Genomic DNA, 19190 nt, shown 5'->3' with positions numbered 1-19190 from the left:
TCCTCTTCTCCGGCACTGTCATTTATATCCGTGCTGTTTTATGTCTGTAGGTTCTAGGAGTGTTTGTAAGGTCAGCCTTTCCATCCTCTGTCTTCACTTTCTTGCCAAAGACAGTACTCATCCCTTTCATTCCCCTCTCTGTTCTTGGTCCCTGACTTGCATTGTGGTGGTGTCACATTATCACTTAGAACGGTATTTGGCTCTTTCTTCACAGTTTGGAAAACCGGGCTGTCATGAATGGAATCAAGCAGGGTTGTCGACAGCTCGCTGTTAAATCATTCCTGAAACTTGTTTTCTACAAATGCAAATGTGGAAGGGGATAAGTGCTTGCATAAGCAGTCGCCTGGCATCCCGTTTGCTCAGTTGTGTGTTGGCAGTAATCATGTCTGGACAAAACAGGGATCGCTCCGTTGCTGGGTGCGGATACCTGCCACGGGGCCCCTAGAGGAATGGTCTTCAAGCTTTTAATAAAACCCCGGGACTTTTACTCAACTGAAATATCCCAGTAGCTTTATATTTAAACAGATCTAAGGGGAGTTGTGGCTGAAGCAGGGCTGGAGCCTCAAGGTCTACCCACCTGGAATCCTTTACTGAAGGACAGAAGCTTCTAGAAAGGAAGAGATCCAGAGAGAGGGTGATACGAAAACCACTGTCAAAAAAAATCCACTAGTTAATTCCATGGGTGGGAGAAATGGGGTGTTCAGAAGAAAAGATCCTTCATGTTCTTTTCCATTGGCGTCTGTTTTTCTGTAATTGAATTCGTGAACACAGACCACGAGCCTCCTCTTTGAGAGAGAGGAAAGCAGCAGAAAGAACACAAAATTTGAAGTTAATCAGAGCTTTATGCTTCTTAGCTGTACAATTAGGCAGAGTGCTTTATCTTTTGGATTGTTCTGAGTGACCATTAGCAACATGGGCAGAGCACATGGCAGTCAACTTGGAATTACAGTTTGAGGTGTGAGCCTTTCAGCCCTGCTACTTAGGCCTTACATTTTCCTTCCTCAATTACAAGTTGTATGAACCTGGATGGTCTGTTCACTCATAAAATGTGAGTACTGACTATGGTGCCTACCTCATAGAATTCTTCTGAGGACTGAATAAGGGGGTATATGTATAATATATAGATCAGCACCTGGCACATAGTAAGTACTCAATAAATGTTAGCCGTAATTATTATTATTATGAGCTATTATGGCCATGGGACTATACCAAGAGCTTCAAGGGACAGGAGGAGGAGTCAGACCCAGCCCAGTCACTAGGGTGCTTGTGGGCTATGGGTGGGAATAACTTTGATATATAAGGGAGGGGTGAGAATGCCTTTTTTTTTTTTAATCTTATGTTAGCATAAAGTATAACATTAGTTTTTGATGTAGTGTTCCAAGATTCATTGTTTACGTATAACACCCAGTGTTCCATACAATACATGCCCTTCTTAATAACCATGATTGGGCTATCCCATTCCCCCACCCCCTTCCCTCTAAAACCCTCAGTTTCTCATAGTCCGTAGTCTCTCATGGTTCATCTCCCCCTCAGATTCCCCTCTCCTTCATTTTTCCTTTCCTTCTCCTAATGTCCTCCATGCTATTCCTTATGTTCTACAAATAAGTGAAACCATATGATAATTGACTTTCTCTGCTTGACTTATTTCACTCAGCTTAATCTCTTCCAGTTTCATCCATGTTGATGCTAAAGTTGGATATTCATCCTTTCTGATTGCTGAGTAATATTCCATTGTATATATGGACCACATCTTCTTTATCCATTCTTCTGTTGAAGGGCATCTTTGTTTTTTCTACAGTTTGGCTAGTGTGGCCATTGCTGCTATGAACATTGGGGTACATGTGGCCCTTCTTTTCACTACATCTGTATCTTTGGGGTAAATACCCAATAGTGCAATTGCTGGGTCATAGGTAGCTCTATTTTTAACTTTATAAAGAATCTCCACAGTTTTTCAAAGTAGCTGTAACAACTTGCATTCCCACCAACAGTGTAAGAGGGTTACCCTTTCTCCACATCCTTGCCTACATTTGTTGTTTCTTGCCTTGTCAGCTTTTGCCATTCTAACTGGTGTCAGGTGGTATCTCATAATGTTTTGATTTGAATTTCCCTGATGGCTAAAGACAATGAACATTTTTTTTCATGTGTCTTTTAGCTATTTGTATGTCTTCTTTTCAGAGGTGTCTGCTCATGTCTTCTGCCCATTTTTTGACTTATTTGGAGGTTTTTTGGGTGTTGAGTTTGAGAAGTTCTTTATAGATCTTGGATATCAGCCCTTTGTCTGTAGTGTCATTTGAAAATATCTTCTTCCATTCCATGGGTTGTTACTTTGTTTTGTTGACTGTTTCCTTTGCTGTGCAGAAGCTTTTTATCTTGTTGAAGTCCCAAAAGTTCATTTTGCTTTTGTTTCCCTTGCCTTTGGAAACCTGTCTTGAAAGAAGTTGCTGTGGCTGATGTCAAAAACGTCACTACCTATGTTCTTCTGTAGAATTTTGATGGATTCCTATCTCACATTGAGGTCTATCATCCATTTAGAGTTTATCTTTGTGTATGTAGTAAGCAAATGGTCAAGTTTCATTCTTCTGTATATAGTTATCCAATTTTCCCAGCACCATTTATTGAAGAGACTGTCTTTTTTCCATTGGATATTTTTTCCTGCCTTGTCGAAGAGTGTTTATCCATAGAGTGCCTTTAATTCTCCATGGCTAAGCAAAGTCAACAGGATCAGTTGTAACCTGAGAGCCTGGAGTAGAGCTGAACCTGCAAGAGTTCTTGGCTCTGGGGTGGGGATAAGGAACATTTGTCACTACCAAAGCAAGGGACAGCAGCACTTAATGCATGACCACAGTATTCTTCCAAACAACCGTGAGAAGTATGTCTCTCCTCTACTATGAAGGTTATTAGAGATCAGAGAAGTTAAATCACTTAGCATGCCTAGAAGAGGCATCACTAAGAATCTAAGTCAGTTCTCTTTGAACTTAAATCTAAGATGACCTAGTTTATCATTCAAACTGGGTTACTTTGGAAAGCAAAAGTGGTCTGCTGTTAACAATGCCATCCACACAGCCGGCATGAACAGGAGCTGTTCTTAAGCTAACCAGAATATTGGGCCACCCCTACCCAAAGCCAGTGGGTTGGTCCCAATGGGGCCAACCTGTCTCAAAGACCAGATCACACGGGATCAAACAGAAGGCAGGAAGAGTCTGTCCCTCTTGTTCTTGGCACTCTGCACCAATTGTTACCTGGGCTGAAGCAACCACAGTACTAGCCACAAGGTAGAGGTGCCCTGACACCCTTCAGTGGGCATAAATCAGATTGTTTGGAGATGTGTTACATGGTGAAAAAATGTGGTCCAGCAGTATCTGTTAACTGCTGCTGCTGTGAGTCCATCATTATTTCTCTAATACAGACCATTAACATTCACAGAACCTTAACTACAGCATCTCTAATGAGCACAGCTATAATATACCGTTTCCCCATAAATATCCATTGACACTGACACTCATTCTCTCTTGGTACAGTAATTTAGCTTTTCTGGATAAATCATCACACGGAGGCCCTTTCTCTCTCCCTAACTGCCGTTATTAGTGGTTACAGAAGGATAATGAACAAACTCGAGTTGTAAAAAAGGAGAAAGAGATGAATGATCATGGAGAATTCAGAAATACATGTTGGTGACCGCCCCACCCCCAAACACGCAAGACCTGTTTTCGCCATGGCTTAGAAAGGAGGCAAGAAAAGAACATTTGCTAAGCACTTGGTGGGGGCCAGGGAGTATGTGTGTTGCTTGGCAAAGCTGTAGCTGGTTCAGTGATTCACAAAGACACGTTGTCTGAACGGCCATTTGTGATACTTATAAAAACACAACTTTCTTGGCCCCACCCCCAGATCTGCTTTGGTAAGGCTCGCGTGCATGTGTGTGTGTGCACGTGCATGTGTGTGTGTGTAAAGGGAGACTGAGAAAGCTCCCCCACTGGATTCTCATACTCCACTAAGTTTATCTAGTTTAATTAACATGGAAGCTGTGATTGTCTCCATTTTATGGAGAAGAAGACTGAGGTTGAGATGCTAGGGCAAGAGGGCAATAAGGTCTGGTTCTGAAGGGGGCATCCCCCGCTCCTGACTTCTACATAAAGAATGGCTCCTGTGAAGGTGACATTGACTCCCATGTGACATACTACCCCCGCCCCACCTCCCCTTGCCCGCCTTTCGGAGAGCTCTGTCAGTGCCTCATCGTGTTTCTCTCCGGCAGGTTAGCAGCTGCCCTGATCTCCGTTACTCCTCCTTCCCACCATTGTGTGCTGTCAGCCCAGTACTCCGGCTTCATTCCCGATTTCTTATATTTTTCCACCTCCTTGTCTCTCTGACTATTTCTCTGTTGTTCTTTCCATAGTCATCGAGAAATTTCCAGCCCTTTGATCCCCCAGTTGTCCTTACTTGTAATGTTATCTGGCCAGGGTCCTCCAGAGAAGATCGGGGTGGGCTGTAGCAGGGTGGGCTCCTAAACTACCCACTGTGAATAATCCTTCCAGAACCCTTAACTTGCTCCGTGGTCTTAAATCACAGATTGTCTGACACCTTTTTGTTCCCCTCAGCATAGCTCACTAGTTAAGAGCACGTATTCCAAAGTTAGCCCACTTTGGTGAAAACTATAGCTCTACTATTTATTAGCCATATGACCTTGAGCAAGTTAAGTAATCCTTCTGTGCCTCAGTTTACTCCTCTGAAAATGAGAACAGCAATAGTACCTACATTTGTTGTAATAATTAAAGGAATTAACATGTAAATATTAATTAAATTATTAATATATTAATATACTTAATTATACACAGACGAAGTTCCATCTGAACAATAACCATTATTATTAATTTGTCTTGCATGACTCCTGCCTGGCCAAGAAGGGATGAGGTATTAATATTAATATTAAAACCATCCCTTCTACTTCAGACCAGAATGGACTGTCTGGGATACATTCTAGAGATAGAATGACCATTTCTTTTCTTTTTTTTTTTTTTTTTAAGATTTTATTTATTTATTTGACAGAGAGAGAGGGGGCAGCAAGGTAGAGAGTGGAAAAAGGAGAAGCAGGCTTCCCGCTGAGTAGGGAGCCCGATGCGGGGCTTGATCCCAGGACCTTGCAGTCATGACCAGAGCCGAAGGCAGGCACTTGATGACTAAGCCACCCAGGTGCCCCAGAATTACCATCTCTTAATGAATGAGTGGATGTCATGGTGGGGGAGAAAGATATATCAAAAGTGACTTATCCATTTGGGGTTTTTTAGAGATCTACCAAAACCAGAAAATATGATCTCAGCCATTGATGACATAATCAAGGATATATGAACCAGTTTAGATGAAAAAGGTCTTTCGTAGAGCAGACATAGCCAGCATACAGGTAAAGAGGGTCTCTGCCTGGGAGGTCCGTGCCGGATCTCACGAAATATGCCATCTTCTCGCCCTAGCTTCCTGGTCTTCAGAGAGCAGGTGTCCAGCACCAGAAAACAGGCAGGGAAAGCAGCAGAGACCAGAGCAGTGACATCAGAGTAGCAAGCCTGGAGTTCTCTTGTCCCTGTAGTAGCATGCACAAAGTGTCCCTGTTATAATTGCATAATTTTTGCAATCCTGGAAGGTACCTCCTAGAACCAGTCTCTGCTCACTTATGCATTGCTACGTTCAGGCATTCATTCCTTCATCCATTCCACAAATACTGTATGGTGTCCACTGTGCATCAAGTGCTGTGCTAGGCCCAGGTGCTTGCAAGCCAGCCCAGGTCCCAGCCCTTGCCCAGCTCACATTCCCCCGGGGAAGGCTGCCAGCAAATAAGTTAAAAGGCAGAGCATGAGCGCAAGCCACAAAACCACACAAGATGATGTGCTAAGAAGTGAGGAGCTGCTCTTCCAACTAGGGAAATGGTCACAGGAGGCCTCCCTAGTGAGGTGTCACCTGAGATGAGAACTGAATTATGAGAAGAAACTGATGGGACAGAGACAGGGAAAAGCAAGGAGAAGGGCATGCCCTGGTGATCCACAAGGAACAGAAGGAAGCCCCCTGTTGACCAGAGCACAGCAGGAAAGGGGGAGAGCAGAAGATGAGTTCAAACACTGGGATGGGGAGCAGCCGGGCATAGACAGTCCTACAGGCAATGGTGGAGAGTTTGGATTTTATTCCAAGTGTAATGGGAGACATGGAGCATTTTAGGTACGGAAGTGAACCTGATCTGATGTAGTGCCACTGTGGCTGCTATATTGGAGATGAACTTAAGGGGCAAGAGTGAGAACAGAAGTCTAGGCCAAAGAGAATGCAGTGGAAGGGATACGGAGAGGCAGGCAGAGCTGAGGTAGCTTCTGGAGAGAGCAATTTTTAATGAATGGTTGGATTTTGGGGTGTGGGAGAGGAGGGATCAAAAGTAGTTTCTGGAGAGAGTCAGCAATTTTTAATGAGTGGTTGGTTGTCAGGGCATGGAAGAAGAGGGATCAAGAGTACGTGTGAGGCGCCTGGGTGGCTCAGTGGGTTAAGCCACTGCCTTCGGCTCAGGTCATGATCTCAGGCTCCTGGGATCGAGTCCCGCAACGGGCTCTCTGCTCAGCAGGGAGCCTGCTTCCTCCTCTCTCTCTGCCTACTTGTGATTTCTCTCTGTCAAATAAATAAATAAAATCTTTAAAAAAAAAAAAAAGAGTACGTGTGAACATCTAAGTGCTTGAACATCTAAGTGCTAGTTGGTGGCCTTTCCAGAAATCAGAAGACAAGGAAAGAACAGGTTGGGGGAGATCCGGAGTTCTTTGGACATGGTAAGCTTGAGAGGCTGAACAATATAGGATAGGATCTCTTCACCAATTTCTAGCAACTGAGGGGGAGGGTGGTAAGATCAGATATTGGCTCAACTTAAAGTAATAAGGAATGTCACAGATCAACTACCACCCTTCAGCCACTGATGGATCTCACTAATGGGAAGGACTTGAAGAATTCAGATGAAAATGCCATATAGATATTAGAAGGGCCAGAAGGATAGCATATCTCTGTTTTTGTAACTTTCTTCTGGGATATCTCCCTAACATTTCTTTGAAATCAGAACAAGGGCCATTTACCCTGATTGCAAAGCCTCAGTGTGTCAAGTGACAGAGTGGATATGTCATTCTTCTAGCATTTATACTAGTAAATGCCAAGTCTTTGTGAGTGAGCAAGTGTGTGTGTATGTGTGTGCATACATGTGCACACACATTCATGCCGAGCATTTGGAAACACCATATGGACTACCATACCCTCTGCTTAGTAAGTCATGCTATAACCAAGTTTCTTTCTGCTCAGTTTCCTATTCTCTTATATAAACATGTTCATCCACTCAGTCATTCTGGTTTTGTTTTGTTTTTTTTAATTTGCCAATTCAATATAGTTTCCTTTTGTGTGCCAGTCACTGGGCTATCTAGATATTAGGAATGCAAAAATGAGTAAGATACAGTGTCCCATAAAAGGAACTTAGTCTCTACAAGGTCATACGTCTGTAGTGGAGAAGAGAGAATCAACCATTGTGAATGGATGTATGTGATGCCCAGAGGAGGATCATCTAATCCCACGTGAGGACCTTGGAGAAAGGCTTGGAAGAAGTAACTAGTCCCAAGTCTCTAGGGATATGTTGTGGTTCTCCTGATGAGCAAGGATGGGAAAGGCAGCCAGTCATAGGGAGTAGCTTGCACCAAAACCTGAAGGTGAGAAATATGCTGAGAGACCTGTTAAGAGGACATGTGAAATTATGACATAAAGTTACAAACTATTTGTAGGTTGGGCAATCAATCAGAGACAGTTGAGGATAGCGCTTCTCTGCATTTCCTGACTTCTGATCTTTAGGCTGCTGTCCAAGTCTGTTCTCTTGGTCAGCATTGCCTCATGTGATCTTCAGAGGTCTGTGAAGGCCATTTCCCTCACCATGTTACACATGAGCAAGCTGGGCTTTCCTTGGGGCCTTAGTTTCCTTGCGGTAAAGTATGCACTAGGTTTCTCTGCTCTGACTTACTGTCTTAGTCTATACAATTGGGAGGGGAATCACGATACGGATTTGGAGGTCCTCACTAGACACCAGGGGCCACGCCAGCAAAGCTACTCCCTGAAGCCTTATCTGAGCTAATCTTCGCCATTCCTCACGCTCCGACCTGAATTGCACCCCTCCAGTTGGCCTAGCTTGACTGTCACAGCTCAGAGAAGGGACAGCATCTCCGCCTGTACAGTGTTGGCCCAATACCCTGCTCATCGTGGGCACTCAGGAAGTTTATTAATTCTTAAACGAATGCCTTGAGGACCGAATCCAGGAATGAAGGAATGACTAAGGAAATGAATATGCCCGAACATATAAAATCTGCATTCTTCTAGAGAAGAAAAGGAAAAGCATTTTGCCCAGAATGGCTGTCAGAGCAGCAGGCGAAGCCCTCCTAACTATTTTTTTCCTCTGCTGTGACATCTTACCATTTGTGACTTCCTCTGATGTGCTCTGTACTCAGCCTGAGCCTCTGCTACTCTCGCTTGATTTCCACTCCACTCAGTATTTCTTGTTACCATCCGGGTGCCATCTGGATCCCAGGAGTGGCCTCTCCAAGAGACACAGCAGCAAAAAAAAGAGAGGGCTGACTCTCAGAGAAGGTCCTCCTCCCCACGAGCATGTGGGGATCCTGTCATCCCGCTGACAAGAGCCGATTTCACATTACTGTGATTCTAATTCACTCCCTTTTCAAAGGACTGAACTGATGCCAAGTCTTGTTAGGACTTTTGAAAAACCCTTGAGTTTTTTGCTAATGTAGAACCAGAATAATAGTTTTTTTTTTTTTTTTTAAAGGAGAGGCAATAAAGGAAGAGATCATTAAAAATAAGTAATTACAAGCTTTTGGGAAGTTGTTCCCCAGCAGCCTCCCGTCTTCTCTGCACCTCTCCACCTGTGCACATGTGTTCGCTTGCTGACGACCACTCAAGGAGCAGAGCCATTTTGCTTCCTGACAAAGGAATTGAAGGAAGAAAGGGGGACTCCACAGTCTAAAATTCTCCTTGTTGAATAGCAGCATGCTGGGGTGAGGTCATGGGTTGGGACCAGGATCTGGAGGCTCAGAGGCTTCTAGGAGTGTGAAAGCATGAACTTCCTGCCAGTGCCCAGTGGCCAGGCTGGTGTTCTCAACCCCTCACTGGCCCCATTTTGGCTGCCACCATAGAAATAGCTCTACCGTGATGTCTCTTTCTGATCACTGCCTCATGACGACACTGACACTCTCAGACCCCTAGGGATGGAGTTGGACCCCATGTGTTTTGCAGTGGAGACAACAGTAGTGGGAACCACAGGCATGAGCCGTGTCGTCACTCTGAACCAAGCACTCTATACTGAAGGCTCAGTCTGATAATTATCCAAGGATAATTGTCTGTTTTCTCTTCCGTCTCCCTCAAGTGAGGTTAGGTCAAGGACTGTGTGTTCCCATAGTTGCTCAGTAAATGGATGTGGGGTGAATTAGCAACTGGCTATCACAGTCGTGACAGATGTCGCTGTCCCCACCCCTGTCACCCGCATACCGGCACTGCCGTGGTGTAGGCCTCATGATCCACATCTGCTACCCGCATCACTGTACCTGAGATCAGACATACTTAGCTCTGAGTACCTTCTTGCGTAACCCGCCCTCTGCCTGCAAATCGTGCCACCAGTTCCATCCTTGTGTTGTGGGGTGGGTTTTGTTTTGGTTTTGTTGGTTGGTTTTTTCAAGAAAATAATGGCTCTGCTGTCGACAACTGGGGTGTGAAAATGTGGAGCTACCAACTGGATTCTAAACTTGGGATGGAGAGGAAGAGTAGAGAAGAAGAGGGCAGGGGGTAGGAGGGACGGACGGCGGGGCCGCCCCCCAGAGTGGTCCAGCCTCACCAGCCTGCGCGCACACGGGGAGAGAGGTACGGGCACAGGAGTCTGCCGCGTCGTGTATCTGCTGTGGGAGGGCCACGTCATTCCTTCAGCTTCTCCGGGCGACTTTGCCCCTTCCCCTGGGATCATTGTTCCCCAGCCCTCTACAGTGGCCTGGGTTCTGTCTACTCTCACCGACCAAGGAAATCGTCCGTAGTTCCGTCCGTCCGTCGTCCCTCCCTCGTTCCCTCCTCCTTCCGTCCTTCCTCGGCCCCTCTTACTCCTTCCTTCCTGCTGCGCTCTCCCCCCATCTTCCCTCCCTCTCTCCCTCTGCCCCCCTCCTTTTTTCCTTTCCTTTCTCCCCCTCCGTCCCCAGCTCTCTCTCCCTCCCTTCCTCCCTCTTGTCACCCTCCCTCCACCTCCCTCCACCGGGTCCCTCCCCCTCCACCGGGTCCCTCCCCCTCCACCTGGCCCCTCCCCCTTTCTCCCCTCCCCCCTGTTTCTTCCCTTCCTGTAATCTCGGAAGGGGAAATGACATCCGTTGCGATTTTATTCTGCCAGTTACTGTGCTCATTGTAGTCCTACACAACAGCCTTCTCGTTGCTTCCTCTCAGCAAGCCTACACTGCCCTATTTTTGGGAGGAGAAAACTAAGGTTCAGCGTGAGGAAGGAATTTCTCCAAGGAAGGGCCAACGATGAAGCAGCAGTTCGAACTGATTCTGGGTCAGACGTCCCTCTTTCCATTCCCCCACTTGGCCCAGCCTAAAAACATCAAACTTCTCACCTAGAAACTTCTATCATTTTCAAATGCAAGCCAATTGGTTTTCTTAACATTTGATTGAAGCTGGGAAGCGCAAGGGTTCGGAGTCAGATTCCTGAGCCACAGCAGCCCCCTGGTCATCCACAATTAGCCCGGTCACCTTAGCACCCGGACCTTCCAAGGGGTGTCTGCCTTTCTCCTGCCACCTGAATGAATAAAGCACTAACAGATTCTTTTTACCTCCAGTCCCCATCCTGATTTTTCCCCTTGCATAGTCAGAAAGACCATTTCAAACTGAATGTCCACTGGGGATGAATGGATTAAGAAAATGTGGTAGAGGGGCACCTGGGTGGCTCAGTCTGTGAAGCGTCTGCCTTCAGCTCAGGTCGTGATCTCAGGGTCCTGGGACTGAGTCCTGCATCGGGGCTCCCTGCTCAGCGGGGAGCCTACTTCTCCCTCTGTCTCTGCCCTTTCCCCCATGCCCCCAGCTCACGTGTTCTCTCTTTCTCCCTCTCAGCCCTCTCTCTCTCAAATAAATACATAAAATGTGTTTTTTTTTTAATATGGTAGATCCACACAATAGAATATTAGTCAGCCTTTAAAGGGAATTCCTGTAAAGCCTACCCTATGTGACAGCTTAGCTGAACATTGAGGACATTACATCTAAGTCAAAGAAGCCAATTGCAAAGGAAAAATACCTCATGATATCACTCATCTGAGTCTATGAGATAGCCGAACACAGAGGCAGAGGGTAGAAGAGTGGTTGCAAGGGGCTGGGGGCAGGGGAAAGTAGGGTGCTGCTTTCGCCAGCAGAAGTTTTAGTTCTGCGAGATGACAAAGTCTAGAGACGTGCATTACACCTGTAGTTAATAGTACCATATTGTACTCTCTAGAATTTGTTAAGATGGGAGACCTTATGTTAAGTGTTCTTGCCACAGTAAAAAGAGGTGGCAGGTTGGGGGGAGCAGGCATACAGAGGTCGTTCCACGGACCAACTTCATTTTTAGGAAGCCAGTTGTAAATATTTCACTGTCCAAGGATTTTCAGATGTATGGCCCCTGAAGATGTTAACTTTCATTCTAGGGTCTGAGTATTTCCCTCCCCCTCTAACTTTCTGGACGACCTCCGGGACCCTCCTGAAATGGCAGCTGGGGAAAGGAGAGCCACCACCTGCTAGAGTGATGCCCAACTTTGAGTAGCTACAGGTGGCTTTTCAGTCACTACAGAGACATGTCCTCCAAGCAGCACTGATTGCTCTGTGAGATTGAGACATTGGGTCCAGGAAGACCATTGAGCCCCAGATCTCAGTGGGCCTGGAAAATTCAGGCATTAAGCAGGACTCTGTTCTATTGTAATGATGAGGATGCCGCCTGGACTTCCTTTGAAACATGAATCTTAATTTCCTTTAAAAAGCCCACAAATATCTAGCACGGGCTTAGCTCAATCAAGAAAAAAAAAATCTTTCACACCAGAAGAAGGTGGCTGTTTCTGCAAACTGAGTTTGTTCTTGTGGTGCTGTCTAGACAGTGCAAAGAATTCTGAGAATTCTCCCATAGAAACTTTTTAATCAATACCAAAGGATATTCGTTAAAAGAACAGGAGGAGACTGTATAAGGAAACAAAATGTCCCCTATTCAGAAAATTCTCAGTTGACTGGAATTTTTTTTTCTTTAATTTATATTCCTTAGAGCTGAACTATCCAAGTTATCCACTAGCTACATATTGGCTATTTAAATTAAATTAATTAAAGCTAAATAATTTTTTAAAGACTTTATTTATTTATTTGACAGACAAAGATCACAAGTAGGCAGAGAGGCAGGAAGAGAGAGAGAGAGAGGAGGAAGCAGGCTTCTTGCGGAGCAGAGAGCCCGATGTGGGGCTCAATCCCAGGACCCTGAGATCATGACCTGGGCCCAAGGCAGAGGCTTTAAACCACTGAGCCACAAAGGCCCCCCTAAATCATTTTTTTTTAAGATTTTATTTATTTTAGAGCAAGAGAGAATGAGTGCCATCAGGGAGAGGGGTAGAGAGGGAGAGGGAGAGAGAATCTGAAGCAGACTCTGCACTGAGTGCAGAGCTTGACATGGGACTTGATCCCACAACCGTGGGACCATGACCTGAGCCAAAACTATGAATCAGATGCTTGACCAGCTGAGCCACCCAGGCGCCCCAAAACTGAATAAAACTTGGAGCTCAGCCACCCCAGACATATTTGAAGTGCTCCATAGCCACATGGAACCACACAGGCTACCATATTGGATATTGCAGACATTAGAACTTCCCATCACACCAAAAGTTCTATGGAGCAGTGGTGCTCTTGGGAGAAATAATTTTTACATTTTCCAGTCCCCATCTCAATTCCATCACCGTCACCACTTCGTTCTTCGTTCGCCAGAGTTTTTCCTGTCTCTCTCTGCCAGAAGGTAGGAAAGCAGCTGTTTACTCTTGGCTAACAGTGATAGAAAGCTCAACTCCTAGTTACCACAGAGGGAATTAGTCTCCATTAGCATGTGTCTTCCGGGTTAGATCACTCACCAGGGAAAGGTAGGTACATTCGAATGCCTGGAATCACGAGGTGCCTTAATCGTACCCACTTTGGTGTAGTTACAAATCACTTAATCCCTTTCTCCTGAGCTTTCTAAATGGATAATTGAGTTCATTCTTCTGCATATTAGCTTGAGTTCTGAGTTGAGGTCTAGGTGCCTTGCACCCTCCCTGCCCCGCTCCTGTTCCACTCCCAAACCGGAATGACTGTATACCCTGGCTCTGCTCTGAGCTTTGGAAGAGTGAGGTCCGTGGGTTACTCATCTTTGTGTCTCCCGCGCCTCTCCAGAGTTTGGCGTGTGAAAAGCACTTAGTGAATGTTTGTGGAAGAAATTAATTAATCCATTATGTAATCAATCAAGATGTCTTCAGTTTTCCCAGTAGGACTTTGACTAATTATTCCTACAGTGCGTTCATTCCGCAGCACAGTGATTCTGAAGTTTGGCTGCACATCAGAATCACCTGGGGATCTCTTAGAACCTACTGATGCCTGAACCCCACCCCAAACCCAGACAGTCCAAATCTCTGATAGTGGGGCTTAGGCATCAGTTTGGCAAAGCTCCCGCCCAAGCATTACACGGTGCAGCCCAGGGTGAGATCACCACGGGATTCTGATCCGGTGGCCATGATACATTTTCATGCTCTGTGACGCATTCATCCACCACCCACCTCATCCACTGTCACATTCGTTGTAAGATGAACAGGAGTCTGGCCTTTGTAGTTATTTTGTTCAATTATGGGACTACAGTGTCCACCCCCTTGCTCCAAACAGAGACTCTGGGAAGATGGACGCCCTGCGGAAGCTTTCTTTCAATGTCTTCATGAGATTCAGGCTAGAACTATCTTGAAACAACACCAGAGAATCTCTTCTGTTAAACGCTCGCTGGAAATGTACCTGATGAGTAAATTTGAGATCATACTGAGTCTTGAGAAGCAGAATCCAAAGGTGCATACATCCCATCCTAATACATGTGAGAAACATATCTATAAGGGGAAAAAGAAGACTTGAAAATGAATGAACAAAAACTCTTAGTAGTAATGGTGGGTAAAGCAAGCTGGGGATGGATGGGGTGTTGGGCGGGGCACGGTGGTGGCTAGGGAATAGTTTCCACATCCTAACCACAGGACTCAACAGGGAAGAAGTGCCCTGATGGCAGGGTCTCCCCACTGGCTGGATCAAATGCACGGGCTGTCCCTGAAGCTTGCTCCCGACGGGAGGATGGGGGTCCAAGGAATGACTGAGCCACAATTAAAAGAAGAGGTCACCACCAGCACTGGGAACAAGAGGTGTGGCCTGGAGGGTGATTGGGTAAGACTGTGGCTAGAAGGGAGACGTGAGGAACAAGACTGGGTCAAGGACAGACTGAAGGGTTTCAGGGCTAAAGGCCAGGAAGTACGGGGCAACCTTTTACCTGGGGTCTGGTCCATTCTCTCAAGCAGTGATAGTTTCTAAAGAGGGGCCTCCCAGAGTATTGTTTTTTCCTTTCTCTTGCTTTTTCCAAATATCATCTAATAGTAATTTTCTAACATTAAAAAAATGTGTGCCTGTGCATTCCAAAAGGGTACCAAATGAGACAGAATGAGAAGATACTGTGAACCACTGCTATTGATTGAGCACCTACTATGTGCCAGGCATGAAACAAGACCTCACACACACACAACTCAGTTAATCCTCTCCATAAACCTGAGTCAGCGTTAGCTTTATCACCTGCACTTTAAAGGTGAGGAAACAGGCTGACTAGCCTGTTGTCCAGGATCCCTCAGACCATATGTGGCATAGTCGGGGTTCGGTCCCCGTCTATGTGACGCCAGAGAGGTGCCTTTGTTCACACGCCCAGACCACACTTCGTCCGAGTGGACGGAAATGGCCTCCTCCCACCGCAACTCCACTCCTCACCAAAGGCCACCCCCCTCTGTCACCAGGGAAGTGACAGACTCACACCAATGCTGGTTATCCTCACACATTTTCATTATGTGGTGGGGGTTTTATGAGACTCTACCACAGGCTGTTTTTCAAATTTATTTAATTCATCCATCATGCTCTGAAGCCATTTGCTTTTTTATATTGGACAGATGTAATGAGATTTTGGACACTAAAAAATGTTTTTATTAAAAGTTATGACCCAGAGCTAGTTGGTAGGGGCTGTGCCATAAATCCCCAGAAGTGTGGGAATTTATAAAGGATAGTAGCGACATAACCTTAACCTTTCAGGCCACACCATAGATTACAGGATCACTTAGGCTAATATGGCCTCCCCCCTGTCCCCACCACTGGCCAAATAGAATCATCATAATATAATAATTTATGTGGTTAGCTGATGTGGTTACTCTTCCTTTCCTCTGTGCCACGGTTGACTCCCGGTGAGCAGGACCTGGTGGAAGCAGGCAGTTGAGAACAGACTTGGTTGGGGGAGGCCCGAAGGCCCTGCTGTGGTGGGGATGAGCACATTGGTTCTGCCGCTCTGCTCTGCAGCTCTGTGACTAGGGCTGACTGTCCTCACACAGTCCCCTCCAGAGGGGGGTGGAAGTGATGACAGGGGATGAGTTCTCCAGTCCTTCATCACCAACAGGAAGCTCTCCTCAAAAGCAGGGAATGATGGCCACCATTCCTGTTCACACGTAGTAATTCCATTTTAATGTCAATATCGTCAGGTTCATATTAATGTTGCGCTGCTTGGAAATCATCCAAAAAACATATATAATAGGTACTATGTGCATTATTGATAATATATATTATCAGTGTGGCTTTGGTAGTTAACATTTGTTAAGCAGGGTGTCAGACGGTGAGCACAATACACCAGAAGACTGAAAGGGAATCATAGTAGAGAAGTTTCTTACACATCCTAGAGGAGTACAGAGCACACCTCAAGAGGTCATCTGGGAAAGTCAAGGAACATGGGGAAAGTGTAAGTGGAGAAAGTATGGTAGGACCTGAACCGTGTGCCTTTATTAGGGCCCACAAGTAAAGTGCTTCGGGGTCCCCAGACTAAGCCCAGATTGGTTAAATCACACGAAAAAGAGCAGGGTTTTGGTAAGCTCCATAGGGTCTTATCTAAGGAGCACATAGGAGAAGGAGGGGGAGACTGCTGATCACAAGGCCTTTGGGGAAGTCCTATTAGGTGTTTATAATTACTTGAGACTCTGCAGGTGGTGTATCTAAGGCCTACTAGTGGGCGGGGCTGGTGTCCATTCAGGGCCCCTGACACATCAACGGATGCTGAGCCAGCAATACGGAGTCGTTTAGCGAAACCCTCAACAATTATGAACAATAAAATACAAAACTAACAAAATTAGATTTGGTCAACTGCCAGCTACTTTTGAAATACACATATAGGGGCACCTGGGTGGCTCAGGGGGTTAAAGCTTCTGCCTTCAGCTCAGGTCATGATCTTGGGGTCCTGGGATCGAGTTCCGCATCAGGCTCTCTGCTCAGCAGGGAGCCTGCTTCCCCCACCCCATCTCTGCCTACCTCTCTGCCTACTTGTGGTCTCTGTCAAATAAATAAAATCTTCTTTAAAAAAATACAACACACACACACACACATGTGAAAAAAAAAACATATATATGTATTTGACAGAGAGGCACAGCAAGAGAGGGAACACAAGCAGGAGGAGTGGGAGAGGGAGAAATAGGCTTCCTGCTGAGCAGGGAGCCCAGTGTGGGGCTAGATCCCAGGACCCTGGGTCCATGACCCGAGCCAAAGGCAGCCGCTTAATGAGTGAGCCCCCGAGGCATCCGTCTTTCATATATTTTTGAGCAATGCTAGGTGCCAGATCCTCTGCAAGTGGCCAGGATTTGGGAACAAATACAGCATAGTCCTGTTTCCAGAAGCACAACATAGCTGGCGCAGGTGATGTGCTATTACTCTGATGATTTCCAGCTCAGAGGATCAAGGGGAACTTCATGGAAGAGGTGGCTGTCCATCCGGGTTTGAGAGATTTGGTGCTTCACTCTTGCAGAGATGAGAAGAGCATTTCCAGCAGAGGAGACAGCATGCATAAGTGCCCTCACAAAGCAGCTGTTCACAGACTGCTCCAAAGAGTTAAGAGTTTGGCCAAAACACATGATACTATTTTTCTGCTTTTAAAGCAAAAATCTTGAGTGTCAATAAACACCATGCTCTTATCTGTTGCCACCATCGAGGCAGGCTGGGTAATGTTCTGGAATTGCGGGAAGATAGACTTGAAACCTACAATCTTACCACTATGGATTTCCTCCGATCAGGCCCTTGTTTTATCCTCTGCTTCTGCTGGGAACACATGAGCCACAGCTCCTGCCCAGGGAGCCCGTGGGAGTGGAAAGCATAGATCCCATCATCATTAAACCCATAAATCCATGCCATTTGTGTGTCCGACTCTTCATCCTCATTCATCATCCCTTACACTTTCAGAATGGTCACCCGTTTGAGGATTTTGAAGAACGGTTTGCCGCCGCCACCCCGGTAAGAGCGAGAGGGCCCTTTCTGGTTAACTGTTCCCGGTCATTATCCCATTGTTCATTTCACGCTCATGAGTCATGCCTTGTGGTTACAGAACAGAAACCTGCCGATGGACTTTGATGAGATTTTGGAGGCGACGAAGGTAAGGCCTCCAGGCTCTTGGTGAATGAGGGTCGCTATGGTCATTCTCATGCCTTCCATGTTCTCCGCATCCAGCCTGCACGAATGGCAGGTGCCAGCTGTGGTCTCGTGGGCATCTAGTCTAATCTTCATGGGCGGATTATTGGTGAGCCCCATGATGAGGTCAGAGAGGATGTGTGTGTGAGTACACGTGTGTTTGTGTTGAGATTGTATATTGGAGAGGAACTGACCTCGTGACATTCAAGGAATATTTTTTCAAGCTCCCAACATGTCCCAGGCATTCTGATAGCTGCTAGACGTCCGGTAGAGCAGGAGGACACAGACACTGTCCTCAGGGGGCTTACAGTGTCCCTGTGCACCAGTGCACAGCATGGGAAAGATGAGATAGGTTAGTCTAGCGTAGTGTAATATGATAGTACCCCAGGGGGTTCAGGTGCATAAGCAGAATGTGCTGAGTGCTCGTAAGTGAAGAAAAGCCAAGCAAGGTGGCCATGTGGTCGGTACACCCCGGAGCAGATGTACCAGTTGGCAGCCAACGTTTATTCAGATCAGTCGATACACAGGCCAGTGAGTAGTATCACCTCCGATGGGAGGTGTTGGGTCTAGGACAGGGGTCCTCGACCTTGGCTACAAATTAGCGTCACCAGGAGAGCTTTTAAAGTCGCAGGTACTAGGCTATACTTTCAAACCGACTCACTCAGAGTCTCTAGAAGTGGAAAGCAGACATTAGTCTTTTCCCATAGGTACATCCAAGGTTGAGAACTGCTGATCTGAGTATCATATAAGCTGTTCTGGACAGTGCCATGGGGTGCAAACTGAGTTAGGAAACACTTTGAGAAAGAAAAAAAAAAAAGTCCTCTAATTTCTGTCCTGAAGGATGGGTGGGAAAGGCAATTGGGGAAGGAATAAATGTTCTCAGTAGGAGGAGGAACATGTGCAAAGGCCCTGAGATGGCCCCTCCTGCTGTAACCCTGTGTCTGTCTTCTCCATTACGCTGTCTTGATCCCGTCGATGAGTTTGACTTTCCATCAAGCAGCCAGCCCATGAGAGTAAGGAACGGGAACAGGCTCTTGTCCCCTGTTCTTGGTACAACAGCTGATGCACGCTAGGGTTCCCCTACTTTTCCTACACGAAGGAAAGGAGAGGAACTGACATAAGGAGTGGGCCTGTGACAGGCCCAAGAACATCTCTGTCTTATCTGTGGCACTTTTAGAATTTCTCTGCAGGAGGGGGCCATCTAGTTGAAAGAAGGACTGAGGTACTAATCTCAAAACAGCAGTGGCACAGTACTCTAAATATTATTCGAAAACTATCACTTGTTCATGTCAAAAAATGGCTGTGAAGGGGCTGGCCTGAGGGAGAGATTGAGGGCTTTCTTCCTCAACAGCCAAGCTATCCTCCCCTTCACCGGATGGGGCAGCTTCCAGTATCCCCCTGCTTACCCTGGGAGA

General features: G+C 46.2%; 1 protein-coding gene across 4 annotated transcripts in view; it reads left to right on the top strand.

Moving 5' to 3' along the window:
• Nucleotides 1–19190, top strand: part of DAB1 (DAB adaptor protein 1) — a 1133694-nt gene that overhangs the window by 1080987 nt on the left and 33517 nt on the right. For 3 of the 4 annotated variants that reach the window (XM_004751627.3, XM_004751624.3, XM_004751626.3), the window contains 2 exons: nucleotides 17551–17601; nucleotides 17693–17740. The exons of the other annotated variant lie outside the window; for it this stretch is intronic. In XM_004751627.3, coding sequence (XP_004751684.1) covers nucleotides 17551–17601; nucleotides 17693–17740 — 99 coding nt within the window. The remainder of the gene's footprint in view (nucleotides 1–17550; nucleotides 17602–17692; nucleotides 17741–19190) is intronic. 4 annotated transcript variants of the gene reach the window in all.

The sequence above is a fragment of the Mustela putorius genome, unplaced genomic scaffold (assembly GCF_011764305.1).
Source record: "Mustela putorius furo isolate JIRA1106 unplaced genomic scaffold, ASM1176430v1.1 tig00003853_pilon_pilon_pilon, whole genome shotgun sequence".
NCBI classification, from domain to species: Eukaryota; Metazoa; Chordata; class Mammalia; order Carnivora; family Mustelidae; genus Mustela; species Mustela putorius.
This window is presented reverse-complemented; position numbering and strand designations above follow the sequence as displayed.